General features: G+C 43.6%; 1 protein-coding gene across 1 annotated transcript; it reads right to left on the bottom strand.

Moving 5' to 3' along the window:
• Window positions 1-3,006: 3,006 nt before the first annotated feature.
• Window positions 3,007-15,284, bottom strand: LOC135516205 (coagulation factor XIII A chain-like). The gene is made up of 15 exons (XM_064940325.1): window positions 15,176-15,284; window positions 12,223-12,407; window positions 10,211-10,399; window positions 9,391-9,639; window positions 9,111-9,229; window positions 8,738-8,845; window positions 7,333-7,507; window positions 6,907-7,045; window positions 6,662-6,765; window positions 6,134-6,222; window positions 5,700-5,856; window positions 4,831-5,106; window positions 4,473-4,633; window positions 3,794-3,930; window positions 3,007-3,614 (listed from the first exon to the last, which is right to left on the bottom strand). Exons 2-15 carry the CDS (start codon window positions 12,374-12,376, stop codon window positions 3,473-3,475), a joined length of 2,199 nt encoding a protein of 732 aa, XP_064796397.1. The 5' UTR covers window positions 12,377-12,407; window positions 15,176-15,284; the 3' UTR covers window positions 3,007-3,472.
• Between the last annotated feature and the right edge of the window lie 2,536 nt (window positions 15,285-17,820).

Genomic DNA, 17,820 nt, shown 5'->3' on the forward strand with positions numbered 1-17,820 from the left:
GTCCCCAAGAACATAGTAGCCTCCGTCATTCTTAAATGGAAGAATTTTGGAACCCCCAAGACTCTTCCTAGAACTGGCCGCCCGGCCAAACCGAGCAATCGGGGGAGAAGGGCCTTGGTCAAGGAGGTGACCAAGACCTGATGGTCACTCTGACAGAGCTCCAGAGTTCCTCTGTGGAGATGGGAAAACTCTCCAGAAGGACAACCATATCTGCTGTACTCCACCAATCAGGCCTTTATGGTAGTGGCCAGACGGAAGCCACTCCTCAGTAAAAGGCACATGACAGCCCGCTTGGAGTTTGCCAAAAGGCACCAAAAGGACTCTCTGACCTTGAGAAACAAGATTCTCTGTATGCCTGAATGATGAGCATCACGTCTGGAGAAAACCTGGCACCATCCCTACGGTGAAGCATGGTGGTGGCAGCATCATGCTGTGGGGATGTTTTTCAGCGGCAGGGACTGGGAGACTAGTCAGGATTGAGGGGAAGCTGAAGGGAGCAAAGTACTGAGAGATCTTTGATGAAAACCTGCTCCTGGCGCTCAGGACCTCAGACTGGGGCAAAGGTTCACCTTCCAACAGGACAACAACCTTAAGCACACAGCCAAGACAACACAGGAGTGGCTTTGGGACAAGTCTGTCCTTGAGTGACATGCGTTTTTCTGGATTTTCTTGTTGTTATTCTGTCTCTCACTGTTCAAATAAACCTACCATTAAAATTATAGACTGATCATTTCTTTGTCAGTGGGCAAACATACAAAATCAGCAGGGGATCAAATACTTTTTTCCCTCACTGTACACTTAGGTTGGAGTCATTAAAACTCGCTTTTCAACCACTACACAAATTTATTGTTAACAAACTATAGTTTTGGCAAGTCAGTAGGACATCTACTTTGTGCATGGCACAAGTAATTTTTCCAACAATTGTTTACAAACAGATTATTTCACTTAGAATTCACTGTATCATAATTCCAGTGGGTCAGAAGTTTACATACACTAAGTTGACTGTGCCTTTAAACAGCTTGGAAAATTCCAGAAAATGATGTCATGGCTTTAGAAGCTTCTGATAGGCCAATTGACATCATTTGAGTCAATTGGAGGTGTACCTGTGGATGTATTTTAAGGCCTACCTTCAAACTCAGTGCCTCTTTGCTTGACATCATGGGAAAATCCAAAGAAGTCAGCCAAGACCTCAGAAAAAAATTGTAGACCTGCACAAGTCTGGTTCATCCTTGGGAGCAATTTCCAAATGCCTGAAGATACCACGTTCATCTGTACAAACAATAGCACGCAAGTATAAACACCATGGAACCATGAACTGTTTGGCCATAATGACCATTATGTTTGGAGGAAAAAGGGGGAGGCTTGCAAGCCGAAGAACACCGTCCCAACCGTGAAGCACGGGGGTGGAAGCATCATGTTGTGGGGGTGCTTTGCTGCAGGAGGGATTGGTGTATTTCACAAAATAGATGTCATCATGAGGAAGGAAAATGATGTGGATATATTGAAGGAACATCTGAAGACATCAGTCAGGAAGTTAAAGCTTGGTCTCAAATGTGTCTTCCAAATGGACAATGACCCCAAGCATACTTCCATAGTTGTGGAAAAATGGCTTAAGGACAACAAAGTCAAGGTATTGGAGTGGCCATCACAAAGCCCTGACCTCAATCCCATATAACATTTCTGGGCAGAACTGAAAAAGAGTGTGGGAGGGAGCAAGGAGGCTTACAAACCTGTCAGGAGAAATGGGCCAAAATTCACCCAACTTATTGTGGGAAGCTTGTGGAAGTCTACCCGAAACGTTTGACCCAAGTAAAACAATTTAAAAGCAATGCTACCAAATACTAATTGAGTGTATGTAAACTTTTGACCCACTGGGAATGTGATGAAAGAAGTAAAAGCTGAAATAAATAATTCTCTCTACTATTATTCTGACATTTCAGATTCTTAAAGTAAAGTGGGGATCCTAACTAACTTAAGACAGGGAATTTTTACTAGGATTAAATGTCAGGAATTGTGAAAGTTTAAATGTATTTGGCTAAGGTGTATGTAGACTTCCGACTTCAACTGTATGATTCAGAGACAGTTGTATGAGGCTGGGCTGCTTGTGTTAGTAAGTAACTACACTTTCAATTTGAGCCTCTTAGTTTCATCATGCTCTATGTCCTACATATAAAATAAATACTCTTGTATTTCTGGCTCATTTGTAAATTATGGTTTTTATAGATTTAAGTCTGGCAAAATAGAGATTGTTGTATGATATCAGGTATTATCATGCTGGCCTTTGCTGGACACGCATTTGAACTGTTGAACAGAGTTGGTCTCAGCGTGTAAAAGAGGATACTGTTCTTAAATAGTTGTGTTAAAATAATAGCTTGAAACATTTCATGTTTACACAGGCAGCTCAGTTCTGATCGTTTGACACTTATTTGGTATATCTGGTATATCTTTTCCCAGTGTGTAAACAGAAAGAAAACACATGGAATCTGGTCTTTTGAGTTCTGATTCATACCATAGACGTGTTTGTACATGTAGTATATATTTTTATCACATGACCTGCCATCACCAAGACTACCACACCAAATTTGGATAGGAACAGTGAAAGAAAATGAGCATTGCATCTGCGTGCTATTTCAGAGAATACGTCAGTGTGAGTGCGCTAATCTTATATGGGTGTCAGAACAGTACAGGGGGGGAAAAATGGTACATGAAGTAAAAACCTTAGGATGGCTGTGTAAACACAGCCTTTGAAAGTAACCCCTCGACTTGTGCGGAGGTGAACGAAGCACAGACGTGCTCATGTCACTTACTCACTCATCCCTGTTGCGCATAGGGCAAGGTCCACAACTTCAAACTTCGAACTGGGTGCTCGAAGAACTCTAATTTTGACAGCATGCATGTAGGCCGATAGGATACACTCAATGTTTGATTTCAAAAGACCTTATCTGGACATTTCAAAACCAAAGTATATTGCCATAAAAACACAATAATTGATAACATGCAATCATATTCATGTTCATCTTTTTAATTTGGGTTACTTAAGTATTTCTCTTGCATAGAAGTCAAAACAGAAAAGAAAAGGCACAGGGATATTTAACTTTTCATCAATTTCAATAAATGTTGCATCTTGTGGTTAGAAAATGTTGCATCTCTTGTGAAGATAGATTGAACCATGTATTAGGCCTAACATTCAAGACCAATCTCGAATCTGATGGTAGCTGGGCTGTATTAGCTATGATGTAGTTGTGTTTTCCTTGTATAGAAATGAAAACAAATACATTGAACTACACCAAATGTTGCATAGTTTAGAAAAAATATTGCCTCTTTTGTGAAATTACATGATCCATCCAAGAAGAAGAAGAAGAAAAAACAAAAATCTTAATTGTTGCTTGCTGGGCTGTAATTGAGCTGTAAATAGGCTGTCTAGCTGTGCTATAGATGTCTTGTAATAGCTGTGCCATCTCCCTTGTGCTGCTCAGGGCTTGACGGTCAGCTGGACCTGACCGTACACCTGCCTGAGTGCAGCACAGTCCAGACTGGCCATCAGCTTGGTGGGTCCCTCCCTTCGTGGGGTAAAACTCTCTGTCCACGTCAGGGACGAGCCAGCCAGGATCAGACTGGAATACACACGTATACACACATGAGTACACACACACACACACACACACACACACACACACACACACACACACACACACACACACACACACACACACACACACACACACACACACACACACACACACACACACACACACACACACACACACACACACACAGGTATCACTCTGCTCACCTGTAATGTTTATACTTGGGTGGCATGACGCCTGGCCCCTCCACGCGAATGTACACATCCTCCAGGTTGAACTTGAACGGGTTGGTGAACTCCACAACCACAAACATCTCCTCACTTACCTTAGCCAGACCAGACACCTACAGAGAGGGGATGAGAGTAGGTCCTGATCCTGTCTGTGAAGACCCAGCAAGGATCGATAAACTGAGCATATTTGGAAAATACGTTGCATTCTATACCAGGGATGTCAAACTCATTTTGCAGAATTCAGTCTTTATTCGGTCTTCAACACGGTCCGGAGGGCTGCACTGAAACTTGGTTGTATTTCCTCGCAGTCCAGAATTAGCCCAAAATAGTCCGCTATGAATTTTTCAGTGCTCCCTGACTGTCTAGCGTTCATTTAGCTGATTATTAGCAACGCTGAACACAGTCAAGATATTATATGAACGCAGGTCCATTATAATTTCTACAATTTCGATTTGGTTTTTGTCATTTTAAAGTATATTGAGTTCACCCCCCCCCCCAACACCCACCCCCCACCCCAATACAAAACATAAAAAATGTGCTGGATTGGACCCCTTGCGGGGGAGGGTGTATGTTTGACACCCCTGCTCTATAGAGTACAAATTGATTTGTTTCAGGCTGTGTACATATTTCCACTCCTAAAAACATGACCTCTGACCTGGACAGAGAGTTTGGGGTTGTGAAGAGTGACGACCCTCATGGCGGTGACAATCTGACCCGTCTCCTTGACCTTCCCAGTGGCAATGAAATGAAGGTTGGCCTGCTCCACCAGCTTTCTCATGTAGTCCTGGGAACGCACCTGGATCACTTTCTTCTCAGCTGTGGACACACAGAGAGGACTTTCTTAGGATATGCTTTGTCTCCTTGAGTTTTACTTTCATTTGCATGTATTTTGTCGGGTCTTGCTTTAGAAATATTGGAGAGCAACTGGCTTGCCACTAGTAACTAGAATATTGATCTTACAAGAACCCACCAACCAACCAACACACACCACCCCTCCTCCCCCACCTGCCCACCTTTCATGGGATCCAATGTCACTTTAGGGGTCTTGAAGAGGAACTCAGAGCTGGTGACGCCTGTGTAATACACCACGTTGCCACTGACATACATCTCCCCGGTGCGAGCCTGGCCACTCTTGTTGTTGAACTCCAGCTTCAGCTCGAAGTCATCCCCCACCCTCACCTCGATCAGGGGCATGTTCAGCTCCACGTCAGCCTCTGGAAGGGTGACCTTCTCACGCTGACAACCGTACTCCTCTGCCTTCTCCAGAACCGTGCGCTCCTCGGGGCTACCTGTGGATGTGGGAGACCACAGCTTGTTTCAGAAGTAGTCCCCATTCAGAATCTGGGTTTTTCGGGTGGTCGTACCTTGTTCACGCAGAGACAAAACCCTTCTTTTCACATTTAAATCAAATCAAATGTTATTTGTCACATGCGCCGAATACAACAGATGTCGTAGACCTCACAGTGAAATGCTTACTTAAAAGCCCTTAATCAACAATGCAGTTTTAATGCAGTTTACATTCACATGTAAATTTGAGTTATAGATCTGTCATTCTCACTGAAAGCAAGTCCAAGAAATGTTAGATTTGTTCTGTGCCCTATTTATCTGCTACCCGTGCTTAAGTTTCATCTTTGTGTCGTTTACTTAGAGCTTTGTACACCAGCTTCAAACAGCTGAAAATGCCACTGTTTAGATGGTACAATGACTCTCTGCATGATACTTGCTTGTTTTGTCACGTACACTGAAATTAGGCGAACCATGAGAATTTTAGCCAGCAGGAAATGGTGGAGTGATTTCTGCATAGGTCATTTTTAATCTGTGTCTGGGAAAGTGTCCTTTTAGGCTTTTGCTCTGCGACTCTCCCTCCTCCCTCCTCTCTTACCTTCGGGGAACTTGTACTGGTCAGTGATGTCACGCCGGGTGTCTTGGCCAGGAGCTTTGGTCACCACCATCCTACCAACATGGCTGCTGTTGACTTTGACCGGCTCCAGGGTTCCATCTCGGGGGTTCCGCGAGTAGAACACCACATCACTGTTCACCTATAGGAAAAAAAATGGCACACTTTCATCATGTAAAATTCCAGTAATTATCTATTGATATGTTTAGTCATATACAAGTCATATATACGAGTAATACCAAAACACATGTGCTGGTACCGTATGTTCATGACTACAATTGAGCTCACTGATTCAAACTGATGCAAACAAAAATGGACTGTCTTGGAAAGTGACCAATAAGGGGTTGTAACATTTTGTATACCGTCCTGTGCAGTTGGTGTTTTGCGGCACTAGGATGGCTCATTGTTGTCGTATTTACCTCAGCAAACACGAAAGGTGCGTCGAACGGGAAGCAGATCTGGCCATGTTTGATGGCCTGGACAGACGCAGGGCCACACCTGTACATCCCTGGATACAATGAAAGACACATTAGGAATTAGTAATACCCCAAATAATGATATAATATAGTGACTACTCAGCGTGTACATTTCAAATCAAATCAAATTTCATTTGTCACATACACATGGTTAGCAGATGTTAATGCGAGTGTAGCGAAATGCTTTCATAACATGGTTATGTAAAAAATAATAACATGGTCAGTTAAATTGTGTGTTTGTGTGTGTGTTTCTGTGTGTGTGTGTTTGTGTTTGTTTCGGCGTATGTGTGTGTGTTTCTGTGTTTGTGTGCGTGTTGCTGCGCATGTGTGCGCATGTGTGAGCGCTTGTGCATGTTTCTACAGTATATGTGTGTGTGTGTGTGTGTGTGTGTGTGTGTGTGTGTGTGTGTGTGTGTGTGTGTGTGTGTGCGTGCGTGCGTGCGTACATGCTTGTGTGTATGAACACCTCACCATCACTGGTCTCTTGGGGCGTAGCATCCACAGCCTGCCAGCCCCCAAACCCTTGAGGAAGGTCTGGCCTGCTCATGTAGCACTCGTTCCAGCAATGGTAGTTCCTACGGCAACACATCCATTCCATTATTTGACATTACCATAAATCATTCTAAATGCAGTCTCTCCACTCATGAATTGTATTTTTAAATGCTCAAATCAAATCGAATCAGAAAGTGATTTGTCTGTCACTGGAACAATTCTACCAGATAGAGTCCTTGGTGCGTTGCTTGTCAATTCTGCCGTTCTCATCTAGGATGATGTCAGTTTTCAGGTTGCCGTCATTGTCGTGGGAAGAGAAGAAGTTGGTGACAACCCTGGCGGGGATCCCCAGACAGCGCAAGACTGCCGAGGGGGAAGGAAAGAAACTGTATCATCAGCAACAACAAAAAATGTTCAGACTTTTTGGGGGATTCTGCACATCAAATAGTAGGAAATTAATTTGAGTGATTAATTATGAAATCCTCCCAAATATTTCACTCATTAGCATTGTAAAACCCCCCCCAAAAAAACCTTTGCCTCAATGATTTTTGGGAAATCTTGTTAAACATTTCTGGAATCATTACAGATTTCAGAAATAAATTGAATTTTCTGAAAGTTTGGGGAATATTGTAGCCTTATGCAGGTCTCACAGGTGTTAAAGACGGCAGCGTAGACCCAACACTGGGCATAGCAGACGGGCATCTTGCTGCTGGAGTAGTTGAGGAGGATCTCAGTACTTCCAGTCCAGGAGGTGGGTGCCACTCCGTAGGTGTAGTCACCACTCCAGCTCCCCACCAGCACCCCGTCGTCGTCACGAGAGTTCAGCTGGGAGAGAGAGGCAAACATACGGTTGTCCGCATCCAAAATGGCACCCTATTTCCTTTACAGTGCACTTCTTTTGAAAAGTGCCTAATGGGCCCTGGTCAAAACTAGTGCATTATATAGGGAATAACCTGGTCAAAAGTAATGCATTATATAGGGAATAGCCTGGTCAAAAGTAATGCATTATATAGGGAATAGCCTGGTCAAAAGTAATACATTATATAGGGAATACTCGGGACAAAAGTAGTGCATTATATAGGAAATACCTTGGTTAAAAGTAACGCATTATATATGGAATACCTTGGTCAAAGGTAATGCATTATATGTGAAATAGAGTGCCATTTTGGATGCAAATAGCCTGTTACAAGCTTATGAGTTGTAAGTACAAATCTCTCTTCTGTACAAATGAAGAAGAGGGCACGACAAAACCTATTCCCCCTTAGGAGACAGAAAAGATTTGGCATGGGTCCTCAGATCCTCAAATGGTTCTACAGCTGCACCATCGAGAGCATCCTGACTGGTTGCATCACTGCCTGGTTTGGCAACTGCTCCGCCTCCGACCGCAAGGCACTACAGAGGGTAGTGTGAACAGCCCTGTACATCACTGGGGCCAAGCTTCCTGCCATCCAGGACCTCTATACCAGGCGGTGTCAGAGAAAGGCCCTAAAAATTGCCAAAGACTCCAGCCACCTTAGTCATAGACTGTTCTCTATGTTACCGCACGGCAAGCGGTACCAGAGCGCCAGACCACTTGCAATGCCCCCCACCCCTCTCTTCCTCTTTTACACCGCTGCTACTCTCTGTTGTTATCGTCTATGCATAGTCACTTTAGTAACTCTACCTACACGTACATATTACCTCGACTAACCGGTGTCCCCGCACATTGACTCTATACCAGTCCCCGCCATGTATAGTCTCGCTATTGATATTGTACTGCTGCTCTTTAATTACTCGTGACTTTTTCTTATTGTTATCCATATTTTTTAAACTGCATTGTTGGTTAGGGGCTCGGAAGTAAGCGTTTCACTGTAAGGTCTTGTTGTATCCGACGCATGTGACTAATACAATGTGATTTGATTTGAAACGTGTCTTCTGGCAAGGAGTCTTTTCTCAAGCCTCCATGGAGTTCCCCCCCCCCCCTATAAATCTACTGTATGAAACGGTTGCGCTGTAAGAACGTTGTGATCTTAATGGGTTCTCTGTATGGACCGGTGGTAACCCCGTAACCCTCACCATGGCTGAGGCCTTCCGGGCTACTTTGATGGGGTCCCCCCTGTTGGTGATGGGCATGGCAGCTTTATCCATGACGAACAGACACGCATCCAGCACCCCGTAGTCAAACTGCAACAAGCAAAGTTCAGTTAAGTGTGCACTGAACTTCTTTGACGATCACATAGAGAATCGGTGACGGTGTCTTAAAGCCAAAACAAAAAGGTGACAGACAGGTAATGTGTATGGACTAAAAAACAACCGTTCTGCTATTTGACGTATAATGACTTACATGCACAGTAGTTATAAATGAATTCTGCATGGTACAGATAGCGTATCACCACACCAAAAACCAATCATTGCGTAGCTAGTAGTGGTGCAATGGGTCTCTCTGTACCTGGCCAAAGTTCCAGGGCCGCTCGGACACGTCGTCAAACGCCCCGTGGTAGATGACCCCCACCTCGTTGAGAACACACTCCTCCCTCTCATTGCCATCATCCAGGAACACAGAATCAGCTGGTGGAAGGAAGCCAGAACAATAGAATGGAATCTGTTATCGGAATGTAAATGAATAGACGAATGAGATTAATAGAGCTAAATCAATCAATCAAATCAGCACAAACAACTGTTGTATTAACAGGCTAGTGTGATTGCTGTCATCAGTGAGTGTCACAGACCTGCCACCCAGGGGTTGAACAGGATATAGACGTCTCGATTCTCGTCCTGCCTTGTCCTGCGGATTCCGTATGGCGTCACCACGGCCACGTACGTGCGCCACTTTCCCACAATGCAGTCGGGCGCTGGGGTGATCCCCACCGTGACCACATTGTCTGCGCTGTCCACCACCCGGCCGGCCCACGGGCTCTGGCGGTCACTGGCCACAGACACAGGGATGTAGGTGCCCTTACTAAACTGGGGACTGCCCCCTGGTGGATAGAAGGAACAGGGGAATGACATGTCAGGGCAGGGGTATATCTAGCTCTGGTCTTTGGCTCCGGGGTGCAGTTTCTTCTAGGTACAGATCTAGGATCAACTTCCCATCCCCCAAACCTAACCTTTACCATTAGTGGAGAACATGTAAAACAGACCAAAGATCAGGGTCTAGGGGCAACTTCACCCTACACCAAGCCTTACTAACACCCTGGACTAGAGCTATGGTAGACCTATGGTAGACCTAACCACTGATACAGGGAAGAAAGATAAATACCTGCACATATTCTTCCTTAGTTTTATAACGTTTCAAGTGGCGGTTATAATTAATTGCGGGGAACATTCAATGAAAAAAGATACAACGAATGTTCCCGCACTTAATGTAACCGCCACTTGAATCATAATAAAACTATATTTTTTCATTCCTTTACTTTTGGTACCCTGCATCTGGATGCAAGTTTCTAGATGTACGTACAGTAAACTACTTCTTAACCAGTAACCACTGATACAGAGTTAGACCTTTTTTTAGCTTAGGAAACTTTTTTAGGTGTTTCATTTTTATCTCACCGATGACGAACTCCACAGCGAACTGGTCGTCGGAGGGCTTGTAGGGACGGTCGAAGGTCACCTTCAGCTGGAACTCCTGTCCCCTGCGAACGATGAGGTGGTCAGTGGCATACAGGTGGGTGGTGTGCTGCCGCTTATTGACCTCGTCTGGCTTCCGCAGCATGTTCACATCCCAGATGTCCAAGAACTCTGATAGGAGAGCAGGAAGAGAACGAGGAAGAGATAGATGACGAGAGAGGAATATAAAAGGGAAGAGAGAGAGATGCAGACTTGTCATCGTAACTTGGGCCCTGATATTTTTCCATGTGACCTTGAGCAGTTATTCCAATACACCTCTGTTTCAGCAAAAAGCTGAGGGATGGGCCTGGAGAAATGTAACGTCTCTCAAATTCATAGACAGAGCTAGGGATGCAGAGGTAGGTCCTAAAAATGGTCAAAGACTCCAGCCACCCAAGTCATAGACTGTTATCTCTGCTACCGCACGGCAAGTCCCTGTATATTGTCATTTCACTGCTGCTCTTTAATGACTTGTTACTTTTATCTCTAATTCTTATCTGTATTTTCTTGAAACTGCATTGTTGGTTAGGTGTGCATAAGTAAGCATTTCACTACACCTGTTGTATTCGGCGCATGTGACTGATACATTTTGATTTGAAGGACTGAACATCCATGATATCTAAATGATTGTTTTAACCAGATTTTGAGGCATTTACATTGTTTACATTTATGTTGTTTACAAACATGGTTTGTTTTGGGTTCTGATGATGTACGACAGTTGAACTAATCATGAGGCATTTATAAGTTGCCTTCTTCAAGAATCAGTGTGCATATATCATTCATTTATAAGTCCAAAAATGGACGTAGCAACTAGCGATTCTATCGTCAACATAACGTAACATATGGTATCCTGCAAGTTCAAATGTATGAAGAGTGGTAGAGACATTCTGAAGGTCGATTACGTTGCGTGTTCAACTTTGGGAACCTTCTCTTCTTAGGGTAGACAGACAGCTTTGTCTGTAGACTGTGGTGACATATAGTAAAAATGATGAACTGTAGTCGAAGATCAACAACGTGGTTGTTGTTGGTTGTTCTTTTTGGGAAACTTGCTACAAGATATTATTTAGATGGCTATGACTGTCACACCCTGATCTGTTTCACCTGTTTTGTGCTTGTATCCACCCCCCTCCAGGTGTCGCTCATCTGCCCCATTATCCCCTGTGTATTTATACCTGTGTTCTCTGTTTGTCTGTTTCCAGTTTGTCCTGTCTCGTCACGCCTACCAGCATTTTTCCCGTATTCCTGTTTTCGCTCTAGTCCTTGTTTTCTATTTTTCCCGGTTTTGACCATTCTGCCTGCCCTGACCCTGAGCCGTCCTGCCGTTCTGTGCCTTTTGGACTCTGCTCTGGATTATTGACCTCTGCCTGCCCTTGACCTGTCGGTTGCCTGCCCCCTGATTTTGTAATAAACTTTTTTTTACTTTGAACTTTACTTTGAATTACCTATCACGAGGGGACAAGCTGAAGTCGCTTCCAGTCTGTTAGAGGTTCTATATTCCAGTCAGTCCATTCTTATTTTAGAACCCTGCCTTGTGTTTCTAGGCCTGTCTTGTGTTCTAGCGAGATAATGCTGAGGAAAGGAGAACAGTGACGAGGCTGGTAGACTCAGGATGTGTCTGAAGGCGTGTGTTAAGATAACTCTGAACGGAATGCCATTCATTTGTCAGCCAGCATCCTAAATCTACAGGAAACGTGTCGTTGTAGGGTCTCTTATCGTTTGTGACCAAGGCATATACTGACTCACAAACCAACACTCTGACATACAAACACACTTCTGTCTCTCTCTCTCTCTGTCACACACCACACACACACTCAAACACACACGTGCACACACTCACACACACACACACACACACACACACACACACACACACACACACACACACACACACACACACACACACACACACACACACACACACACACACACACACACAGGCTCCTTCTCCTCCTCACCCTGGAGTGGAGGAGGTCCTCGGGGCATCAGGCCGAAGGGCTCGAACTCAGGCACCTCCTCCCCATCTGCATTGGAGGTGGCGATGGGGGCGGCACTGCGTCCGCGGTGTGACACCTGGGGTTGTGGCTTGGCGGCGGGCTCTGAGTCAGACATGGTACCAGCGCTGAAACGTCACCTTACGGGCCTGGGACACAGACAAATGGACGAACAGAGAGAGACAGAGACAGAGAGTCAAACAGACAAGCAGACAATTCCTAGGTATGGTATCATATCACATGACGACTCCATTCATATTCAGCTAGCCCTTGGGGAGGACACTCCCAGTTGTGCTGCAGATGCTAAGAGATGAACTGTTCCCACAAACCACCTGTTTCACATTGAGGTAGGGCAGCAATAGCGAACTTGAGTACTGACCTGGACGAGGTGCACGTAAACTTTAACACAAACCACATGTCAAAACAATGATATATATTACATTTGACATTTCCGTCATTTAGTTGACGCTCGTATCCAGAGCGACTTTACAATTAGTGCATTCATCTTAAGTTGGCTAGGTGAGACAACACACATCACAATCGTATCAAGTACGTTTTCCCTCAAGAAGTATTTATCAGCGAAGTCTGTGCTAGTAGGACTTTGGGAACCACTTCTATGTGTGTATTAGTGTGCATTATTGTAGTGACTAGGTCAGAAAAGCTAGGTTTGAAATGCTCAGTGGTTTCACAGAGTAGAGCCTGTGTTTGTTTTTTCTCTCATTGTTTATTTCCGTGCTGTATAAAGAGGAGCCTACTGAGGATGTGATTCCAGAAAAGCAGTTGGCAAGGTCAGACGTTTTGGGGTGTTTGGTTGTTTGTTTTGGCATGTTGTGTTATTCTCCGTCCCTTGTGGTCAGTGTGTCACCACACTGTGCCGTTAATCTTAAAATTAGAGAGAGAAAACGGGTCGTAAATGACAAGGGAAACTTTAGTGTCAGTGTGTGGGGGACACAACCATGTCATCAGATTCCTTTGCTTAGAATCAATGTGTATTTATTTGTTGTTGTAATATTTATAATTTTCACCAGTAAAATTATGCCAGTATCTGTGGTAAAACTAACAAATTACCTTGCACAATTAAAATTAGTTAGGTAATAATATACATTAACAAACTATAAGTAAGTCCAAACTTAGCGGTCCATAAAATGACAAGCTATTAGACCCCATCATATAGTACAAGCAGTGGTGCAACATTACTAATAGTGGGTTAAATGTAAATAAAGATCTCGAGACATACCGTAAGTCAATAAAGCAGCACTGAAAAAGGAATTACCTCAACCAACCATCCCCTGGGGGTCTCTTCTTTTAAAGCCTATTTTATTTGGGGTTAGGAGAGAGGGGGGTGTATGTAAGTATGGTAATGCTGTTTTAGTCATTAAATACACAATGGTTGTTGTAATGAAAATGTAAGTATGGCACAATATACGTCATGCAGCTTTGTGGCACAAACAACTATTTAAGAATTTAGTTATGTAATGGGCGTGTGCTGTGCTGTGCTGGTCGAGGAGACAGGTTTGGGGTGTGGGATGGTCTCCTGCCAGTGTTGGAAAGGTGAGTCATGGACCTGCACAGTGAAAGCACTGTTTCACCGTGGCACACACACACACACACACACACACCAGGCACACACACACGCACACAAACGTGTGTGCACGCACGCTCACATCGTGCCCGTCACCCCCTTCAGCTGAACATTAGCTGGTCAATGCTGATTGTGGAGAAACAACATCACCACAGGTTTTTATCGATGTTTTCTGGGACAGTGCTGTGCCTTTTTGTGGTGGAAATGCTGCAAGTTATGACTATTTTTAGCTATTAGTCAATGGATGATGCCATATAATACTGTTTGTATAGGGTAACATGTTCATAGGGCAAAATAAATGATTGTGCAAAGTGCAAAAAATACCGCAAACCTTATTATAATATACAGAAATCCTCCCTGTATGATGCAATTTGCAAAACACAGCATCGTATGATGCAAAATGCATCACACAGGGACGATTTCTGTATTTTGAAAGTTATATGTCTTGAAATCTCGATTGCTGACGAGCAAAATGTTTTGGGGCTATGTCAACAATGTACTAATGAAACAAATACCAAAAGGTAGTTTTTGGGTGGAGTTTTCCTTTAATTCAATTTTTTTTTCCTGAACAATGTGTGTTACATAGAGGTGACTATTTAAATAGTGTTTCGTAAACGGAGCAATGTGTCAATTGTGTTCTCTTTATGACGCACATTGTTGAAGAGTATGTTCTAATTTCGTCATGTTACCAGATTATAATTTTGTTTTTAATATTTTTTTGCACTTTGCACAGTGCTCCTGCGCTACGGCAATGTCCCCCATATACACCGTGTGATGTAGTGTGTACTTAGACACGGAAGCATTGTGCAAAGAACAAATGTGACTCCTGAAAGGTAAAAATGATCCATAGTTTAACAGCATTTTACAACAAAATGTGGATGTAAAGGAAAAGAAAAAAACAGAAACAAATGATTCTGAACCAGATTACATGATGTGGAATAAAGAACCATTCAAACCAGCACTCAGTTCTCACTCTGGTACTGTAACATTAGCTTCCATTTAGGACTCTCATTAGCCCACAGCCCCCCCTCCACCCCACCCCATAATAAACTCTGCTTTTACCAGCATTTGGACGTTTCCTAGAGGGAAAAAAATACTATTATACAGCAAAACGACAGAGTACTGCAACTGAATTCAGAGTACTGCAACTGAATTTAGAGTACTGCAACTGAATTTAGAGTACTGCAACTGAATTTAGAGTACTGCAAATGATGCATTCAATGAGGCATCGCATTACTTTTCATCAAAGCATTGTCAAATACATGCAGTATAAAAAAAAATAGATTGGAGACAGTAAACATTTCTTGACCAGTGACCACTGAAGAGTAAACTCACCTCTGTTGAAGTTGAAGAAGCTGCAGTTGTCTGATAGAGTCGATCCTCAGGAGCTGAGTGTCTGTCTCTCTCACACACAAAGACAGGCTGCTGCTGGGGTCCCTCTGAATCCATTTATATAGAGGAAAGGGAAGGGCCCTCTCCATGGCAGAGATAGGCCATGTGTGTGTGTTTGTGTGTGTGTGTGTGTGTATTTGCAAGCGAGTCAGCCCCAGGGTGAGTGGTTGCTGGGATGGGCTTGTGAGTGTGTGTGTGTGTGTGTCAAATCAAATCAAATTGTATTGGCCACATACATATGGTTAGCAGATGTTATTGTGAGTGTAGCGAAATGCTTGTGCAAAGTTTCCTAAGGACTAGAAGCGAGGTGTGTGTGTGTGTGTGTGTGTGTGTGTGTGTGTGTGTGTGTGTGTGTGTGTGTGTGTGTGTGTGTGTGTGTGTGTGTGTGTGTGTGTGTGTGAGAGAGTGAGTGAGAGAGTGAGAGAGTGAGAGAGTGAGAGAGTGAGTGAGTGAGTGAGTGAGTGAGTGAGTGAGTGAGTGAGAGAGTGAGAGAGTGAGTGAGAGAGTGAGAGAGTGAGAGAGTGAGAGAGTGAGAGAGTGAGTGAGTGAGAGAGTGAGAGAGTGAGTGAGTGAGTGAGTGAGTGAGAGAGTGAGTGAGTGAGTGAGTGAGTGAGAGAGTGAGAGAGTGAGTGAGTGAGTGGTGGTGGTGGTGGTGAGTGGTGAGTGAGAGAGTGAGAGAGTGAGAGAGTGAGAGAGTGAGTGAGAGAGTGAGTGAGTGAGTGAGTGAGTGAGTGAGTGAGTGAGTGAGTGAGTGAGTGAGTGAGTGAGAGAGTGAGAGAGTGAGTGAGTGAGTGAGAGAGTGAGAGAGTGAGTGAGAGAGTGAGAGAGTGAGAGAGTGAGTGAGTGAGTGAGCGAGCGAGTGAGTGAGAACCAGTCCCAGCATTAGTTGTAGGAGGGGTTGAGGTTGGAAAGGACAGGATTAGGCCCTTGGGTGGCGGTTTGGCCAACTTGAGAAAAGGGTGGGGAATTGTCATCTCTGTTTGCCAGACAGTGGAAGACAGGCCAGCACTGGGGACCAGCCATATGCTCAGTCACAATCTGTGTGAATGTCTCTCTAAAGATTTGTTTTGATACTACTAGAGATCAAATTGAACAACGTAAACCGAACACACTTTTACACTGTAGCCTCCGAATACACAATTGCTACATTATCTTGTCAGTGGTAATCGGTCACAGTGTTCTTCAGGGAATAGACAACATACAGTCTTTAAGATAAATACAGTTTTATCACACATTCGCACTAGTTGATGTTGTTTATGAGTGACAAATCAAAGATTTCAATTTTGGCTGCTCAAAACTACAGTATGAACTACTATTACTAAACATGTTATGCTTATTGTGTTGTGCAGTATGTGTGTTATAAACTAGCATGATGACATTGGTATGTAGCATACAATACAATATAGGAGGTGTATATGTTATGTTTCGAATCTATGTATATTATAATAGATAAATAAATAAACAACTCTCCAAAACCAAAAACAACAGTCTGGTTGTCTTAGCCCCACTAGTGACGCCAGTGGCAAATATGAATCATAGCAGTGAGCTAAGCTAGCGATGGTGTGCTGCTGTGCTGTCTGGAACTGAGCTAGGAGAACAAACTGTACCCTATCGTGACAGCCTGGACGCAACAGAACCAAGGTGCGAAGGAAAGTCTGTGAAACCCAATGTAAATGGTCATGGACACTATACATAATTACTTTTGAATGTGTATGTATACTTACCTGCAGTATAGTAGTATCACTATTCATATATGCATTGCCGTTGTCATTGGCACAGACATGTTAGCAGCTGCAACCTATGAAATGCCAGGACCACAACTGAACCAAGGTGTAAAAAAGGAAGAAGTCTGTGAAGCCCAACAGATGTGCGAGAAAGCAGACCAAGCAGTGACGTCATGCCCATTGGAACAGAGACATTTCAATAGGCAGAGAATGGGGATCCTGCATGTGCATGCCCCTTCAACTTAATCAATATTAAAGAAAATGGTCGGTAAGATAGTTTCTCAAGTTCAGTATTGCGCATCCACCTCAAGTTGATGATGTTGTCAAGAAAAAACACGATGACAAAATCCATTTAATGCTTGTTTTAATAAAGTAATTTACATGGCCGTGAACGTTTTATAAACTCTTGATAACAATAAATGAAGATATTGACCATTTACAAAGGCATTTTCCATAAAGAAGAATTGAAATATCAGATCACAATAGGTCTTATTTACAGAATGTTTTAGGTCGTCAGGACTATGATTTGTTTACAAACAGAGCAATAAAACAGTTGAAACAAGAACATTGACCCAACAGAACAATGACCCAAAACAGACCTCCAGGCTGTGTAAGGGCTATTTGACCAAGAAGGAGAATGATGGAGTGCTGCATCAGATGACCTAGTCTCTACAATCACCCGACCTCAACCCAATTGAGATGGTTTGGGATGAGTTGGACTGCAGAGTAAAGGAAAAGCAGCAAACAAGTGCTCAGCATATGTCGGAATTCCTTCAAGACTGTTGGAAAAGCATTCCAGGTGACTACCTCGTGAAGCTGGTTGAGAGAATGCCAAGAATGTGAAAAGCTGTCATCAAGGCGAAG

This window comes from Oncorhynchus masou, chromosome 27 (genome assembly GCF_036934945.1).
Source record: "Oncorhynchus masou masou isolate Uvic2021 chromosome 27, UVic_Omas_1.1, whole genome shotgun sequence".
Lineage (NCBI taxonomy): Eukaryota > Metazoa > Chordata > Actinopteri > Salmoniformes > Salmonidae > Oncorhynchus > Oncorhynchus masou.